A 17,620-nucleotide genomic window follows, 5' to 3' on the forward strand; every position below is an offset into this window, starting at 1 on the left:
ATCACCGTCCGTAGGCTCATAAAAGCAGAGATGCGTGCAGGGCCCTTGATCGGCTCGCTGGAGTTTTGCTTACAACCGTTCTTGTAGCAGAGCTGTCAACCAGCCGTCGAGTCCGTACTCATCCAAAGCACCTATGAAGTCATCGCTCGCCTCAGCGACCCCGTCCTTATCCGAGCCCCCTTGCCCATTCGTTGTACCCGGCCACAGCAGGGGCTCCCGTCCTCCGCCGCCGGCCGCCACGTGTCGTCTCCGCCGATCCGAGGAGGGCACTTGACTCGTGGACCCCACACTGTCTGGCCAGGTGGCCCCGCCGCTCCAGGGGGCCGCTGCCGCCGGCCTCGTGTCCAGCCCTCCTTCTTTCCCCTGCCCGCTCCCCGCCTACTTGGCACCTGTTCGCGCCACCACACGTGCCACCGGTGCCGCAGCCGTCATAATAGATAAGTACCCCACGGTCACCTGCTTGGCCCTCACATTCGTCACAGTGCTGCCATGGGACCTCAGGAGAAGCAACCAAGGAAATGCTGCCCGCTGCGGAGATCGAGGAAGGGGTGCATGAAGGGCAAGGGCGGTCCCGAGAACCAGGCATGCACGTACCGAGGGGTGCGCCAGCGGACGTGGGGCAAGTGGGTTGCGGAGATCCGCGAGCCCAACCGCGGCGCCCGCCTGTGGCTCGGCACCTTCAGCACCGCCCTGGAGGCCGCGCAGGCCTACGACAACGCGGCCCGCTCCCTCTACGGCGACTGCGCGCGGCTGAACCTGTCCGACAGCCGCCCCTCGTCCGTGGGGGATAACTCCACCGGGTCGACGCCGCCGCCTCCCGCTGCGGCACTCGTCAAGCCGGGCTTCCGGTCCTCGTCCTCCTGGTCCAACGAGACCAGCACCGGCGACTCACAGGCGAGCTTCCCGGACAGCATCGGCTTGCCGGCCGCGCATTTCTACGCCGACGGCCTCTACAGTTTCGACGATTATGTTTCTGGGTTGCCGAAGCCAGAGGATTTCGGGCTGGAGGCCTTCCACAGCGTTCCATTCTTAGACGAGCAGGAGCTCGACACACAGTTCATGAACTTTGAACCACTGCAAGTGTCATCGTATTCTTAAGCAGTTCTATGTGTATACCGATATAAACTGGATCACCGCGTCCTACATACTCGAACCGTTGTCTGTCTGTATACCGATGCATGTAGCTCTATCGATGTAAATTGGATCGACGTCTTCTTCCTTTCTATAGATGAAGAACAGAGCAGCTATAGACGCTTACACTTGTTCTCTTCCCGGTGATCTGCGTCTTTGACTTTGTGTTCGTTTCTCTGTGACAAATGAAGGCAGCTTAGCTGCCATTTTACTCTCTTGCAATCTTCCATATCGGACACAAGGTGAGTTAATGATCGACCAGCAAAACTGGGCCTTTGCAGCAGAACAGGTGGGATCTTGTGCAGAGGTTCTTGAACGGATGATTACTAGTTTGACTTAATCTACCAGGGTACTACGTCCACAATAAGCATAAAATAATATCATACGAAATAAATTAATGTCAAAATTAAAATCAAATAATATATATCAAAAATTAGATTTACATACATTTTTAATATTATTTCAGAATATCTATATCAAATCTGAAAATACACCATATTCCAATCCAAAAGCACCATGGTTCAATGCATAGCAAGTAATAGAGCAAATCTATAAAGAGAAAATTATATTTTTATTTTTTTAATCTTTCACACAACTATGGTCAACAATGAAGTAAAGAGATTAACTTAGTTATGTTCTGAACACAAAAGATAATTAGGAGAGTCCCTCCTACTAACCAATCAGGTATCATAATATAAGAGGAATTTCTTTCTATTCTAATAACTCTAATTATAATTTAATTAAAATTTTAATATATCTTAATAAAAATTAATCAAGGTCACATAATTGAAGTTAGCATTCTTCCACTTAACCTATTAACAGACAAGATATAAAACAAAAGGATTCAAAATCAAAATAAATAAAATAAAAATTATTTAAAAATAATTTTACCTGATTAGATTTTTAAATTTTAAAAAATATTTTAATGTGCACATAAATTTTATAAAACAAGTCAATAAATCCAATAAATATAATAATATCATATTAGATTTGACTATTAATGTGAGTCTATCTATAATTAATGTCGTACTTTCTTCTATATACAATAACATTGTTAGTAGTTATATTATTGAAATATATTCTTTCAAATACTCTAAACTGTAATGGTGAATGGATTAGCCATCAATATAATGAAATTAAAGTTCTTAATTAACACTAATTATTATTAAACTCTTTCTTTTACCATCAAGTACTTTATATCAATATGCTTAAAATTACTAGAGAACTTGTTATTCTTAGAGAAGAAAAATATTGTGATATAGAAAAAAATATTATTTAATAATTTGACAATTAAGTCTAATAATGCCAAGTCATGATATAAAATTTTATAGTCAAAACTTAATTAATGACCTTAAAAGATGTCACAAAATTAGGTTATAACGTAATAATGTATTACTTTATACTTTTTTTTATAATTACAAAATCGACAAATAAAAATATCATCATTTCAAATCGATCTAATCTCCTATATGTAAGCATATAATCATTTATTTCTTGTAGATATTTTATTATTTTATTTGTAGCTCTCTAATATTTCATTCTTAGGTACTCTAATATCTACCCATTATTCTAAATACAAAACTGATATCTCGTCGAGTATATCCTTAAGTATATAATAAACTTCCAACCGTGCATACATAAGAAATATTTTTCATTCATTTATTTTTTTGAGTTATTTTAAAAAATAGCTTTAATTATTTTTTTTTTACTTTTTAACATTCATTGAATAAAGTTGTATACTAATTCTCTCTAAGACTTGATTAATATATTATTTCTAAGATAATTTTAATAATAATTGAGATGTATCCCTAAATATTTTCAAAGGAAAATGAGAGAATTAGTAGAGATGCACCCCTTATCATTTTCACAAGTTATGAAAAGTAGAGATTTTGAAAAGTAATATGATGTAATGAAAAATAAAATCAAATCAATAGATCATAATAATATCTAGGTGCTAGTCAAATTACGTAACAATTGTATAAGAATCAATTATAAATTGATCTATGAAACTAGACATGACTCAAAAGGTAATATCAAATCATATAAAGCCAAACTTGTGCAACGATTTTTCTTAAAAGAAAAATATCGACTATAATGAGATTTTTTATTTTAAAAAGAACTCATTAAAAATAGTCATAATATTTATAACTCTTTACGATCTTGAGTTACATTATATAGATGTAAAAATAAAATTTTTAAATAAAAATTAAATAAGAAAATTTATATAAATCAACCTAAAGGATATGTTAAAAAAGAAAGAAAATGAGAATTTGACTTATAAATGTAAAAAATTCATTTATGACTATAAACAAGCTTTTAGATAATGATTTTATAAAATTATTATTTTTTATATTTTTAAAAATATTATTTATTAGGGTTCATATTTAAAGGTTAGTGAGAATTAGTTTATTATATTGGTATTATATGTAGATAATATTTTACTTAGCAATAATAATCTTGATTTATTATATGAAACTAAGAAATGTCTCACTATGAACTTTAAGGTGACTGATATAATTAAAATAACTTATGTTATTAGCATCAAGATATTTAACGATATATCTTAATTATTGCTAAAACTATCTTAGAAATGATATTTTCTAAACTAATTTAAAAATAACTCATGATATGCATTATGTAATTTCGAAATAAAACAAAGGGGTTTTGATTATCTCATCATCGAAAGTCGTTAAGATATAGTTTATCATCTCACCTTTGTTGGTTTGTTCTTCGTCTTCGGATGAACTCGATTTGTTCCGAGCCGCCTTGAGTGCTCTCTTCTTCTTTGGCAACTTCTTTTTAAGTTCATTTTTATTCTTTAATTGTTATTTCATAAACTTTTTAAATTTTATAGTGAGAAATTCAAAGTTATCATCATCACTTGAGCTTTTGCTCGAGTGGTCTTTTTGAGTTCTAAGTGTCAAATCCTTTCTATTCTTTGAAAGATTGTTCTTATATTAGTTTTGTGACATACAACTCATTTCATAGGTCATTAAAGACCCGATAAGTTCTTCGAGAGGAAAAGTATTCAAATCCTTGGCCTTTTGAATGACCATTACTTTAGGATCCCAAATTTCAGAAAGAGATCGTAAAACTTTATTAACAAATTCAAGATTCGAAAAATATTTGCCAAGAGCTTTTAGTCATTGACGACATCCATAAAACGGGTATACATGTCAATAATGGTTTCACATGGCTTCATACGAAATAGTTTAAAATCATGCATCAAACGATTGTTTTTGAATCTTTAACTTTACTAGTGCCTTCGTGTGTGATTTCAAGTGTATGCCAAATATCGAAAGTCATTTCATAAATAGAAACACGATTAAACTCATTTTTGCTCATGTTGAATCTCAAGTTTTGATGATGAAACCAATTGATAAGTATTTATGATTTAATCTACGTTTTGAGTGACGTAGGAAACTTCGATTATGATGAGACAATTAAAGCAAGAAGAATTATGTTGGGCTAGTCAAATATGTCAAAAGATTGAATGTCGGGACGAAGGATCAGTCGACGTATCATCAGAAGGCTTCGGACCGTGAATTCGGGTATCGGGCCAAGAAAAGCGGATATTGCGCCAAGGATATCGAAGTTACGAAGGTCAATTGGCTGATTGAGCAATAGGCCATAAGAGAGGACGATGCACCGAAAAATCGGACGAAGCGTCAATGAACCAATGACATGTTTGACAACATGATTCAAGCTTTGTAATATTTGTCTAGATCGAAGTTAGTTTTTATGTATACAGAATTAACTACGATAGCAAGGCATAAAGTAAAATGAAGTCTTTGAGTCAAGAACGTAATTTTATTGGGAGTTCGAGAGTTTGTCGAAAGTCCAAACGTTCGTCGAAAGTTTTGCCGGAACTAACCGAGAAGTCTAGGAGCTTGCTAAAGAAGCTCGTCGGAACTCGCTAAGAAGATCGTCGTGAAGTCCAGGAGCTTGCCCGGAGTTCGCTGGAACATTGCCGAGAGATCATTGGAAGTTCGTCGGAAGATCACCGGAAGCTCGCCGGAAGAAACTAGACTTACAAACTTGTTTAGCTTAGTAAATGTCTTAGAATTTGTAGCTAGCACATAATTGGGATTGGAATTGGGCCAACCCAATTAGGGGCCAGTTGTGCCCATGTATGAACTATGTTGGGCCCAATGAAAAGGCCCAAATAGTAACCCAAGAGGTGACACCGTCGTGGCACAGTCTCCGAGACTGTGTGAGGTGGTGGTACCACCCGTGAGGCTGCAGGTGATGGTACCGCCCAGTGTCAGACTGACACTGGCGATGGTACCACCTAGCACAGGCGGTGGTACCACCTGTACTTAGGAAACCCAAGATAAGACCTTTTTAGGCTAAGTTTGAATCAACTTGAAGCCTATAAATATCCCTCTTATCCTTGGTTAAAATACATAAGACTTGATAGTGAAAAAGAAAGAAATGCTATTGTAATCTTGTGTGAACTCCTCTCAAAGTTCTAAGTATTAGAATAGTTTGAGAGAGGAGTGAGTAGGGGGAGTAAGGGTTACCTCCTAAACCCAGTAAAAGGAGAATCGAGTTGTAAAAGGTGGTTGGTCTTCGCCTATTGAAGGAAGACCGATAGTGGATGCCAGTGGCCTCGACGGAAGAGGAATCGACGGAAGAGGAGTGGATGTTGGTCACGACGATCGAACCACTATAAAATCTGGTTTGCATTTACTTCTTGCAATTTACATTAACTGCAAACTACCTTCAATATGTTTACGAACACGCTTTTAATCTAAGCATATTTCCGGAATCAGTTTTAATCATACGAAGAGTTTTTATTAAATCGATGGTTTTACCACTGCACTAATTAACCCCCCCCCCCTCTTAGTGCTAATTCGTTCCTAATAGTTGGTATCAGAGCCTCATTTTTCTCATTTGGTTTAACACCCAAAGAGAAATGACTCTTTTCGGCTTTCAAGAGTGTCACTCTCTCATTCATCCTCCCTTGTTTAATGGGACGGATTACACATATTGGAAAACTCGAATGAGAGTTTTCTTATTTTCTTGTTTTCTTGAATCTCGATTTATGGAATATAGTCGAATTTGGTTTTCAAAAGTCTTCTCTTCCGATGAACGATTGGAATGAGCTGGAGAAGAAGACTTTCTCTTTAAATGCAAAGGCTATGAATACCTTATTTTGCGCCTTAAATAAAAATGAATTCAATCGGATTTCTACTTGCGAAACGACTTTTGACATTTGGCCTACTTTTGAAATCACACACGAAGGCACGAGTAGAGTAAAGGATTCTAAAGTCAATCTTTTAATGCATGATTTTGAACTATTTCATATGAAACTAAGTGAAACCATTCGAGACATATACACCTATTTTACGGATGTCGTCAATGGTTTAAAAGCACGTGGTAGAAATTTTTCGGATTTTGAACTTGTAAACAAAATTTTATGTTTACGATGCATGGATTTGAAAGAAAAGAACATGCATGTATGAAATCAATCAATAAGTTGAAACAAAAGGAGGAAAGTTTTTTTCTTGAAAATTTTCTTTTTCTCTATCTTATCGATTTTTCACTAAGAGACCAATAAAATTATTTATGTCATTTTGAATCTCTTGAAAGAAATGCTGAGATTTTGATGATTTTGATGATTTTAATTTGAATAAGTTTTATCAAAATCATGATCTTGGTTTCTTGGAATTACTTAAGATTTTTTGAATCAAGATCTCTTCTTTGTACTCCTACGATTTTTCTTGGTATTTTACTAAATAGTAGATTTTCTATATGAATTATAAGATTTCTTATGCATGAATTGAAATCTTTTTCTCCTATATTTCCTTTTATGATTTACTAAAAAAAATATCTTTTTCAAAATTTATGACTTAAAATTTCATTTGAATATCTTTTATTATTTGATCTCTTAAGATTTCTCTTTGAATATTTAAGAGGAGATTTGTCAAAATGAATCATGTCTTTTGGTATTCACATAATCTCATCTTTCATGATATGATTTTTTTTGTCTTTGTATAATTCCTTGTATTCTTGAAGTATATCTCATCATCTAATTCTTCTTGATATTCTTCATGTGGTGATATGAATGCATAAAATACTCATGATATTGTTTTGATGCTCTAAAATAATATAAATTTACTAGCTTATGAGTATCATGTATGATATGATGATTGATTTATTTTTAGTATCATGTATAGAGTAAGGATGATATGTAAAGTTTTAAAATTGTGCATGTTGTAAATTAAAACTATAATGATGCACAAATATATTGAAATAAGGTTGATACTTTACCTTTGTCATGATATGAAGATTGATAAAAAGGAAAAAAATTACAACATTGTATTCTTCCCTTCTATTTGACAATGACATAAGGAGAACAAATTTTGCTAGCTTGCATACTTCAAGCAAAAAGCTTTCTCATCTCAAAAGATGCAAAAATCCTCCAACTTTCATGTGTAAAATTTGCTAGCTCACAAATTGTAAGGAGAAAAACTTGCTTGCTTACTTACACATCTAAAGAGAAGCAAAAATTACAAACATATATATCGTAAAAAGATGCCAAACTTGTTAGCTTGCTTCAGGTAAAATATTATATCTTGCTAGTTTGTTATCTTGCATTATTTTTCAAAAACTTGCTAGCCTTCACACTTCAAATAGAAGTAACACTTGCCAGTTGTAAAATAATGTAAAATCTTGCAAGCTTGTACTTTACAAAAGAAGCAAAAATCGTACTTCTCATAAGAGAAGAAAGAGCTTGCTATCTTGAACATCACCAAAAATTGCTAGTTTGCCTATCTTAAGAAGCAAAAATATAAACTTGCAAAATTTACAATCATGCACATCTTTAAAATAAATAATAATTTAGTGATTATGCATGTTATAAAGTGATATAAAATCTGCTAGCTTGCATGTTCTAAATATGATGTAACACTTGCTAAATTTTTTAGTTTACAAATTACATTATGATAAATGCAATGTTTGACATTATATCTCTAAACACTTGAAAGGTGTACTTCTCCTTTTTGTTAATGACAAAGGGGGAGAAGTATGATGTTATGCATAAGTTTATGATAACATATTGCTTGGATTTTTGAATCCAAGAGTTCTATCAATATGGCAAATTGATAGGGGTAGTTTATTTAAACTCTGGGAGTTTGTTTAAACTCCGTCATCAATTGGTTGTCATCATAAAAAAGGAGAAGATTGTTGAATCTCATATTTTAATAATGAAACCAATTAATAGTGTTTATGATTTAATTTACATTTTGAGTGACATAGGAAGTTTCGATTAGGGAGAGACAATTAAAGGCAAGAAGAATCATATTGGGTCGGAGTGGAACATGTCAAAAGATTGGACGTCGAGCCGGAGGATCAGTCGACGTATCAGCAAAAGGCTTTGAGCCATGAGTTCAGGCATCGGGCAAAGAAGAGCAGAAATTGTGCCAAGTAGATCAGAGTTGTGGAGGTCAATAAGCCGATTGGGCAATAAGCCGCAAGAGAGGACGATGTGCCGAAAAATCGGACAAAGCGTCAATGAACCAATGACATGCCGGACAACATGATTCAAGCTTTATAATAATTGTCTAGATTGAAGTAGGTTTTATTTGTGCAGGATTAACTACAATAGTGATCAAGGCATAAAGCAAAATGAAGTCCCAAAGTCAAGAGCGATACTTCGTTGGGAGTTTGAGAGTTCGTCGGAAGTCCGGACATTCTGTCATGGACAAACTTCTAAATAGGATATTTGATGTAATGCTTATGTATGTCCGTGTCTTTTGGTATGTTCATGCCTTGTACAGCATGTAGAGGGACGGTCGAAGGCTTAATAGTCCTATTTTAGTTAGGTTGGTGGCCTCTTTAGGCTTGTAAATAAAGGTTGTGTCATGTGGACACGTGTGAGAGATTTTCGATCTATAATGGACCATTTTACCCTTTATTGTGCAACTATTCAGAGCTTGTAAAGTATGTTTGTAATTTGCATTGTCTATGAAGTGTTTTCGGAAATGTTTGCTTGTGGATCCCGAATGAGGTATTTTCTCTAACCCGTTCTCTCTTTTTTGGGTCCTAAGAGACATGGGAGGCTTCGGGGAGGCTGACCGAAACTATGCGACGATGGAATGTTCGCGGCCATCCCAAGGCGACCGAAACTCGGTGCCATGGAGCATTGAAACTTTCTCTTCGGCATGTGAAGGACACATCCGTAGGAGGCTGAAGTGTGCAACGAGTTCAGCATGTTGCTAGGCCTTGAGTGGTGCAGCAGGGGCTGTATTGACGTGGAGTCCGCAATCTAGCAAGTGCGTTTGCAGGAGGCAGAACAATGCACAATTTGTTCAGCAGATCAGAGTAGTCCAAGGGGATGGTGGTCTCCGAAACGAAGAGAGATGTTGCTCCAATGGGACAGTTATCCAGGAGGGATAAGTCCCGGCTCTCCAAAGGGAGGAATATGTGGGACGGACCTCACAAGTTGAGAAGGAGTACCTCAACAAACAACAACTCCACGAAGCTCAATGGACTTAACAAGCGGCGAGGAGTTGTTGCATGATCTCGCTCGAGAGAATGCATTGGTGGATGCATTGCGAGATCAAGTGGGGGAGCGACCCAAAGCAACACAAATGAAGGCACACTTGGAGTCGATATGGAGATCGGACTCAAGGGAGGGCTGACCCGTGGAATGATGGGCGCAAGGGCCACCATCGACTCAATGAAAAAACGAGGAGCGGAGCAACTTGGGTGTAACTTGGCGAAGTACCCAAGCCGCATGAAGGGAGCCAGCATAGAAGTTGGAACATGGTACGGAGGCACAGTGCTTTCCTTAGACAGAGGTCAAGGACATGAACTATTGCAGAGGCAAGAGTAGAATCATGTTGTTCCATGGGTCCTTCATTTTGACGGAGTGGACTCATCTTGCATGGTGCCAAAGACGAAAGGAGCTTCTGGGCACATGCATCTTATCTCGGAGAAGCATTTGATAGAGGAACTAAGGCGACTCAATTTGCGAAGGCGAAATTGGGTTCAGAAGGCCTTAGCACGGGGTAAGAGGACTCAGAGGTGGGTACTCTTGAAGAATATACCATAGTGTTGCCATTCAAGTTGCCATGAAGGAAGCGGTGCGCAGCGGAGATTGTGCTGGTAGGGGTAGAGGCATAGGATCCAAACAATGGTGCACAAATTACAGTGAAGTCGGTGGACTTCGGGAGCTACTAGGCGATGAACTGTCCTAGAGCGGTGCTTCATCTAGATGTGACCCAAGAGTGGGTGGATGAAGGTCGATTGTCAAAGGAGCGAACAAAATCGAAGGTAGAAGAGACCCTGCGATGTATTGGCAGAGGCCACACACGGAGGGTTCACAATTCAAGTTCATCCCACAAGGATCAGAATGCAATAGAGATATCACCAGGAGGCGACATAGTGCAGCGGATCGTGGTGGAACAGTTCATGGCAAATGCGATACACATGATCTATTCCCGTGAGGGATTAGATCATATGGAGGTATGATTGGGAGCTACTGGAAGCTCCACTTTGGTGAATAATATGATGGCAAGAAGGGCTATGGATTCAAGGAGTGAAGGCCATGGTACCGCATAGGCGGGTCTTCCGGGCGTGCATCGAATTTTGCATCGGATGAAAACCTTGGTCATTAGCATATGGGGGCTGTGTTCCACCAAGGGAAAAGTTCGAATGTAAGTAACAATGAGCCCCATGGGAGGGACTTGATTATGCAGAGGTATGATCGAAGCAGCGGGAGAGTTGGATTGCTCCAGAGCTCATATTCGCTTAAGGGAGCCCGACAAGTCAGAGAACAAGGTCGAGTAAGCGAACGTTGCTACCAAAGAAGCTAAGGAGAACAGAATCGATGCAAACCCTACAATGTGATGGCAGAGGCCATGCATGGGAGTTGCAGTCTGTCTTTCCATCGACCATAGGGAGCTGCTTGGAGAACACAGAGGTGTTGAAGTAGGGGGTCGAAAGGGGCGAGGAAGCGACGACAAGTCTAGAGGGACTTAGCTACCCAAAATCAAGCATCGGTTAGAATGTAGGTGGACTCATAAGAGTGTCACAGAGACATATCTACTGATCGTGAAGAAAATGGATACAGATGCAAGGCGATGGATAGTAGGGCCATGGGCATGGTAGCGCCATGGTACCGTAGAGGCGGGACTTCCGTGAAAGTCATTGATCCCTTGCTCTAATAGAGGGAGAGCACTTGGTCGTGAAAGGGGCCGAGGGGGTGGAATATGTAGAGGCAATCTCCAAGTACCGAGACAAGGCTGAAGGGCAAAGGCCGAGGAACTTCGTAAGACTGGTGTTAATGAGCTTCTCATCAAGATAGCCGAAAGTGAAGGACTTCGGGTCATGCAAGAGTGCATAACCAAGGAACGAAGCAAGTAGTACGCGGTGCTGTACCTTTGCTACTCAGTGGAGTAGGCGGCAGGGTTGATGGAGAAGACGGTACAATCCCAAAGGCGACCAAACCTATGAGAGAATCACTCCAAGTTGGGGTGAAAACTTCCTATATTCCAGAAGTTCGATGGCATTGAGAAGGTGAATCATAGTAGCTAACTCAACGCAAGGATTGCAAACACTTCAAGTGCTTCAGAAGTGTGAGCAAAGAGCAGGCGAAGGTCAGTAACTAGCTCGATGCATGAAGTACAACCTCGAGGAGGCGGGCGAAGTCAAGTAACCTTTGCCTTCTCAACTCTTAAGAGAATGGGCGAAACCAAGTACCCCAATTCTCTTATCTATCCAGCAGAGGAGCTCTGCATAAGTTCAAAGACCCTTCGAAGATAATGAAAGACAATAGTTGTCAAATCCTCACCAATGGTGATCAGTGCTACTGAGAGTAGATTGTCCGCTTCATTTCCCAACGAAATGCCAATCGAAAGCAAAAGTGATGCGAACCTACTTGGATGTGACAACTAAGTGAAAGAAGAGTCAATGAGCAAATTTTATGGAGAAATGACCAAAAACTTCAGAAGTTTACGAGACGATACTCGTTAAAGCTCCAACAAGCATCCACCTAATTCAAGCAGCATGAGGAATTTGAGAGACTAGCGCAGTAAGGATAGTCTTTTCCTTCATCTAGGGGATCCGCAGGAATCAACAAGAATCAACACAACTCAGCCAACCCCACACCAGAGTCAGAGTCATTGGTGAGTTGAAGCAGCATGGCAGATCAAAGGTTCGACTACTCAAAAACAGCAGCGGAGAGCAACTGGGAGCCAAGAGGCGCATTGCAGCTGGAGCAGAAGATTGAAGACTCAACATAGGCGAGGAGTTGCAATGTTCACAAAGGCTTCGACGAGGACATCGAAGGAATAAGTGGGGGAGAATGTCACGGACAAACTTCTAAACAGGATGTTTGATGTAATGCTTATGTATGTCCGTGTCTTTTGGTATGTTCATGCCTTGTACAATATGTAGAGGGACGGCCGAAGGCTTAATAATCCCATTTTAGTTAGGTCGGTGGCCTCTTTAGGCTTGTAAATAAAGGTTGTGTCATGTGAACACGTGTGAGAGATTTTAGATTTGTAATGGACCATTTTACCTTTTGTTGTGCAACTATTCAGAGCTTGTAAAGTCTGTTTGTAATTTGCATTGTCTATGAAGTGTTTTCGAAAATGTTTGCTTATGGATCCCGAACGAGGCATTTTCTCTAACCCGTTCTCTCTTTTTTGGGTCCTAAGGGACATGGGAGGCTTCGGGGAGGCTGACCTTTACGGACGGACACGCAAGGGTGCCGCACGACTTAGGCAAAACCAGCTAAGTCCGTGACAATTCGTCGGATGTCCTACCAGAATTGACCAAGAAGTCCAGGAGCTTACCGAAGAAGCTCGTCAAAACTCGTCAAGAAGATCGTCGTAAAGTCCAGGAGCTTATCGGGAGTACGTTGGAACATTGCCGAGAGATCATCAGAAGTTCATCGAAAGATCGCCAAAAGCTCACCAGAAGAAACCTAGACTAACCGGACCGGATTTACTTAGTGTATGCCTTAAATTTAGTAGTTAGCACATAATTGGGATTGGAATTAGGCCAAACCAATTAGGGATAAATTAGGCCCATGTATGGACTATGTTGGGCTAAGTGAAAGACCCAAATAGTGACCCAACATGTGGCACCGTTGTGGCACAATCTCCGAGACTATGTCAGGTGATGGTACCGCTAGACTAGGCGGTGGTACCATCGAGTGTTAATGTCAAGCAGTGATACTACCGGTCTGGGTGGTGGTATTGCCTAGACACAGTCACTTAGGCAGTGGTACCACCAAACTGGACAGCGGTACTGTCCAGTGTCAATGCTACAAGCGGTGGTACCACCCAACATAAGCGGTGGTACTGTTAGGACCCAAGAAACTCAGGATGAGACATTTTTAGGCTCTAAGTTTGAATCAACTTGAGGCCTATAAATACCTCTCTCATCCCTAGTTAACTTACATAAGAATTAAGTGAAAAAAAAGTAGAAAAACTAATCTTGTGAGAACTCTAAAAGCTCCAAGTATTAGTATAGTTTTAGAGAGGAGTAAAAGGGGTATAAAAGTTATCTTCTAAACTTATGAAAATGAGAAGAGGGTTGTAAAAGGGCAGTTGATTTTCACTCATTGAAAGAAGATCGTTAGTGGATGTCGGTAGCCTCAACGGAAGGGGAATTAGTGGAGTGGATGTAGATCACGACGATTGAACCACTATAAATCAGTTTGCATCTTTGTTCTGCTTTTAATTATCATATTGCAAACTGATTTACTTATTTTATTTGCTCATGACATTCTTATAAACGTTTCAAAGTTAAGCATATTTCCGGAATCGATTTTAATCGTACGAAGGATTTCAAAATCGACGTTTTTACCGCTGCACTAATTCACCCCCCACTCTTAGAGTCGACTTGTTCCTAACAATGAAATCCTTCTGCCGGCACGTCATACAATCTTCTAACATGATGCTCTCCAGCTCAACGTTTGATTCTCCAACTTTAATTAATTTACTTTCCATGATCGAAGTTAGTCCTACATCACTCAAATGCTAATTAAATATTAACTTTATCAATTGATTTCGTCATCAAAATATGAGATTCAATAATATTAAAGTATTATAAACTCTTAAAAATTGTTAAGTCTCTTCCTCCTTGATTCTAAAAGTTATTCTAAGAGAGGTGAGAGTTCTTTTGTAAAAAAAAAGGTATAAGGGTTCTATCTTAACCGGTGAAAAGGAAAAAGAGTTGTAACAATGGTAGTTAATCTTCGCCCATTAAAAGATGATCGGTAGTGAAAGTCGATGGCCTCGAAAGAAGAGGAATCGAGATGGCCTCGAAAGAAGAGGAATCGAGAGTGGACGTAAGTTGGGATAACCGAACTACTATAAATCAATTTTCATTTCTTCTTTTACCTTGATTTACTATTACATATTGATTTACCTACTAAGCAATTCTAACTCACTTTTTATCAATTACATTTTCATTACAGATTTATTGATCGAACTTTTAAATCAAAATTTTTTTAAAGCACTAATTAATTCCCTTCCTACCAATTATTCATGATAGGTGGTACTATATAACTCAGGCTATGGTATAACATAAGTCTATAAATGATGCAAATAGTATTATTTTAGGAGTATCGATAGCAGTACCACTATGAACGATGATAGTATTATCAATACCCTAGTTTTAAATTTTTTTTCCTTGATTTGCTCTAATTTTTGGGGGCTTTTAGGGGTTATAAGTACCCTTTCTCTTTATACTTATTTACTTGCTTTAGTTAGATTTCATACAATTGCTTCCATCAAAATTACAAGTTTTGCTTAAATTTACACACGTACTACTTTATCCTCCTCCCTGTTAATGTCATTACTAATCCTAAAATTATCACCTTCAGCTTCCTCCACTATCTCATGCTCTCCCCTTTCCTCTGTGTTTGACAATATTAACCCTTCCCTTTGGAACAACCCCCTCGGCCCATGCAACTTCGACCGCTACACCCACCCCCGTCTCTCTCCCTCTTCCGTTTTGTCAATGGATTTGACTCCAAGGTTGACTCAATACTATCTTCATCTTCATCCATTACCCGTCTCCTCCCCCTCCCATTATGATTTGTCCTATGAAATTATTTTAAATTTACACAAAATAAAAGAATATATTGATTCATTATTTGGATATTATTACCCCTTCACGGTGAAAGTGCCAAGTAAACTTAATACCTATGCCGTCACACTCATAATTGAACATCGTTAGATTTGTTTCCAAGATCATGCTGAAAATATATTGGTTTTTTGAATATAACTCTCCTTAAATTTACACAAAATAGAAAAAACAAAGTGTGTGGTAAAATCGATAATATTTGTCATTTACATTTATTCATGAACATGGTTATAATCATTTTCAAAATAGATATTGTTATATTTTATGTGAATGTATGGATGTTTATATTTTGATTTGGCTTCTAAAAATGAGTGTAAGGATATTCATTTATAATTATAACAACATAAATATTATTAATTTCACCTAAAACTTTCACAAGAAAGGGGCATCAATGGTATTTTTATTTTTACATGAATTAAGATATATTTTTATATATTTGAAATATTTTAGTATGATTCTATTTTATATAAAAATATCTATCTATGAGTATTAAAATATTAAAATATTATTTATTTATCTTAGACCTCCGCATGATTTAAAAATGAATATGATGGCATCATTTATGTGTGTAATAATATCTAAATATTGAATCAATATTTTTTTATTTTTATATAAATTTAAAGATATTTATATTGAAGCAAAACAAATTTTTACTATAATTTTGAGAACGAGTCAATGAATTTCATTATGTGTGTGAGAGATAACCAATAAAGCTAGAAGGGATCGTAATAAAGAAGTCAAGATTGTCAATGGAATCAAAAGGGAGAGAGTAAGAGCAATGCAAGAAGTTAGGGGGGAGTAAGTGATCCTCAAGGGAGAATTCAACATTGTTGATGGTGGGTTGAGGAAGAGGACCAATGAAGTCAAAGTGAGTAAAGAGATTGTTCCTAAGGGAGGAGACAAGATGAAGGATAAGAGGATAGATAAGGGAAATGAAGAAAGTTGAAAGTAACCAGGAGTTAAAATTATCAACGAAAGGATAGAAAAGGAGAGTGGTTCATCCCAAGGGGAGAAATCAAAATCCTTAACATAATAAAGGAGAGAGGATGAGTTCACTACAAGAAGTCAAAGGTATCAAAGCGAGAGAGGATCATAAACTTTAGGAAGTATTAATCGATTTACCTTTTTAATTAAAATTATCATAATCAATTAGATTGATGATAGAAAAAGTACCAAAATGTGCTTATATGCTACCTTGAACACATGAGAGATAGAGCTACCTTTGAAGGTTAGACTGTTGAGTAACAAGTGCTGTAGGGGAAATAATTTAATGTCACTGGTTACATTCTATTGACTTGATTTGCATTGCTTTTTTTAAAGTTTCTTGTCTCTCTTCTTCTTTGCTTCTTTCATATACCTAATACTGAGTTGCTTGATTGATGTAGGATGAGATTTTCATCTACTTCTTTTCTTGATTGTTTTTCTAATTTGAAAATAAAGGAAGGGAATGAGAGAGGAAAATAAAAATAATAATAATAATAGAAGAAAAGGGATAACACTGCCTCACAAAGAGAATTTTTAGGATGAAGATCTTGCACATATGTATGCCACGCAGGTCGGACTAATACTATCGGAGAAAGAAATATGACATCACACTTCTCATGCATAATGTAGGGGGAAAAAAATCCTAATTTATTTCATAATTTGTGATCCCTTTACAACACCTTTTTCACTTGTTAAACTACCTAAAAACAACAAAAAAATATTTTTTTTAAATTTGATTTGAGGAATATTTTTTTTTCTCTTTGTAGCATATCTCTAATGATATATTTCCATCCCTGAGAATCTTCCTCTTAGAGATAAAATCTTTTTACTTTTTTACTTTAAAGATTTTCAATCAATTCTATTATTGTCTCCTTCCTTTGTTTAACTTGGTTTTTTTTTTCTTTTTCTTAGAAAATCTTGGTAATAAGTCTAAAATTGTAGCAAATCAAATGTTGCCACGTAGTCACTTATAAAATTTGCAAGAGATACCTTAAACTGAAGATATATATATATATATATATATATATATATATATATATATATATATATATATATATATATATATATATATAAGAAATAACTAAAATGGTACCACATAATTGATTCATGGACCAATTGGGCATTCGAAGAAAATCAACAATTGGAGATGAGAAAATTTTTATTATGATATTACTTTTAAATTTATAAGGTCCATATATACGCATATTTTGGTGGTTGAGTACTGTCCATGCATTGCATATATGCATTTAAATTGTACTATGATATTAAAAATGCCTTTTATCAAGATATTGAGAAGAAACAAAAAAGTGCAAAATCTCAAAGTTCTACGAGCTTGATGGGGTAGATGACTCCAAAGAATACCTGGAAACTAGGTAGGACATCACTTGGATGAATA

At 37.4% G+C, this 17,620-nt stretch overlaps 1 protein-coding gene across 1 annotated transcript; it reads left to right on the forward strand.

Moving 5' to 3' along the window:
- Positions 1-185: 185 nt before the first annotated feature.
- Positions 186-1,242, forward strand: LOC135643248 (dehydration-responsive element-binding protein 2C-like). The gene has a single exon (XM_065159981.1). The coding sequence runs from the start codon at positions 490-492 to the stop codon at positions 1,096-1,098; it is 609 nt and encodes a 202-aa protein (XP_065016053.1). The 5' UTR covers positions 186-489; the 3' UTR covers positions 1,099-1,242.
- Positions 1,243-17,620: the final 16,378 nt, after the last annotated feature.

The sequence above is a fragment of the Musa acuminata genome, chromosome BXJ3-7 (assembly GCF_036884655.1).
Source record: "Musa acuminata AAA Group cultivar baxijiao chromosome BXJ3-7, Cavendish_Baxijiao_AAA, whole genome shotgun sequence".
NCBI lineage: Eukaryota > Viridiplantae > Streptophyta > Magnoliopsida > Zingiberales > Musaceae > Musa > Musa acuminata.

Excerpts from the sequence above, each read along its gene's own strand:
- LOC135643248 (XM_065159981.1), top strand. The coding sequence starts at position 490 with ATGGGACCTCAGGAGAAGCAACCAAGGAAATGCTGCCCGCTGCGGAGA.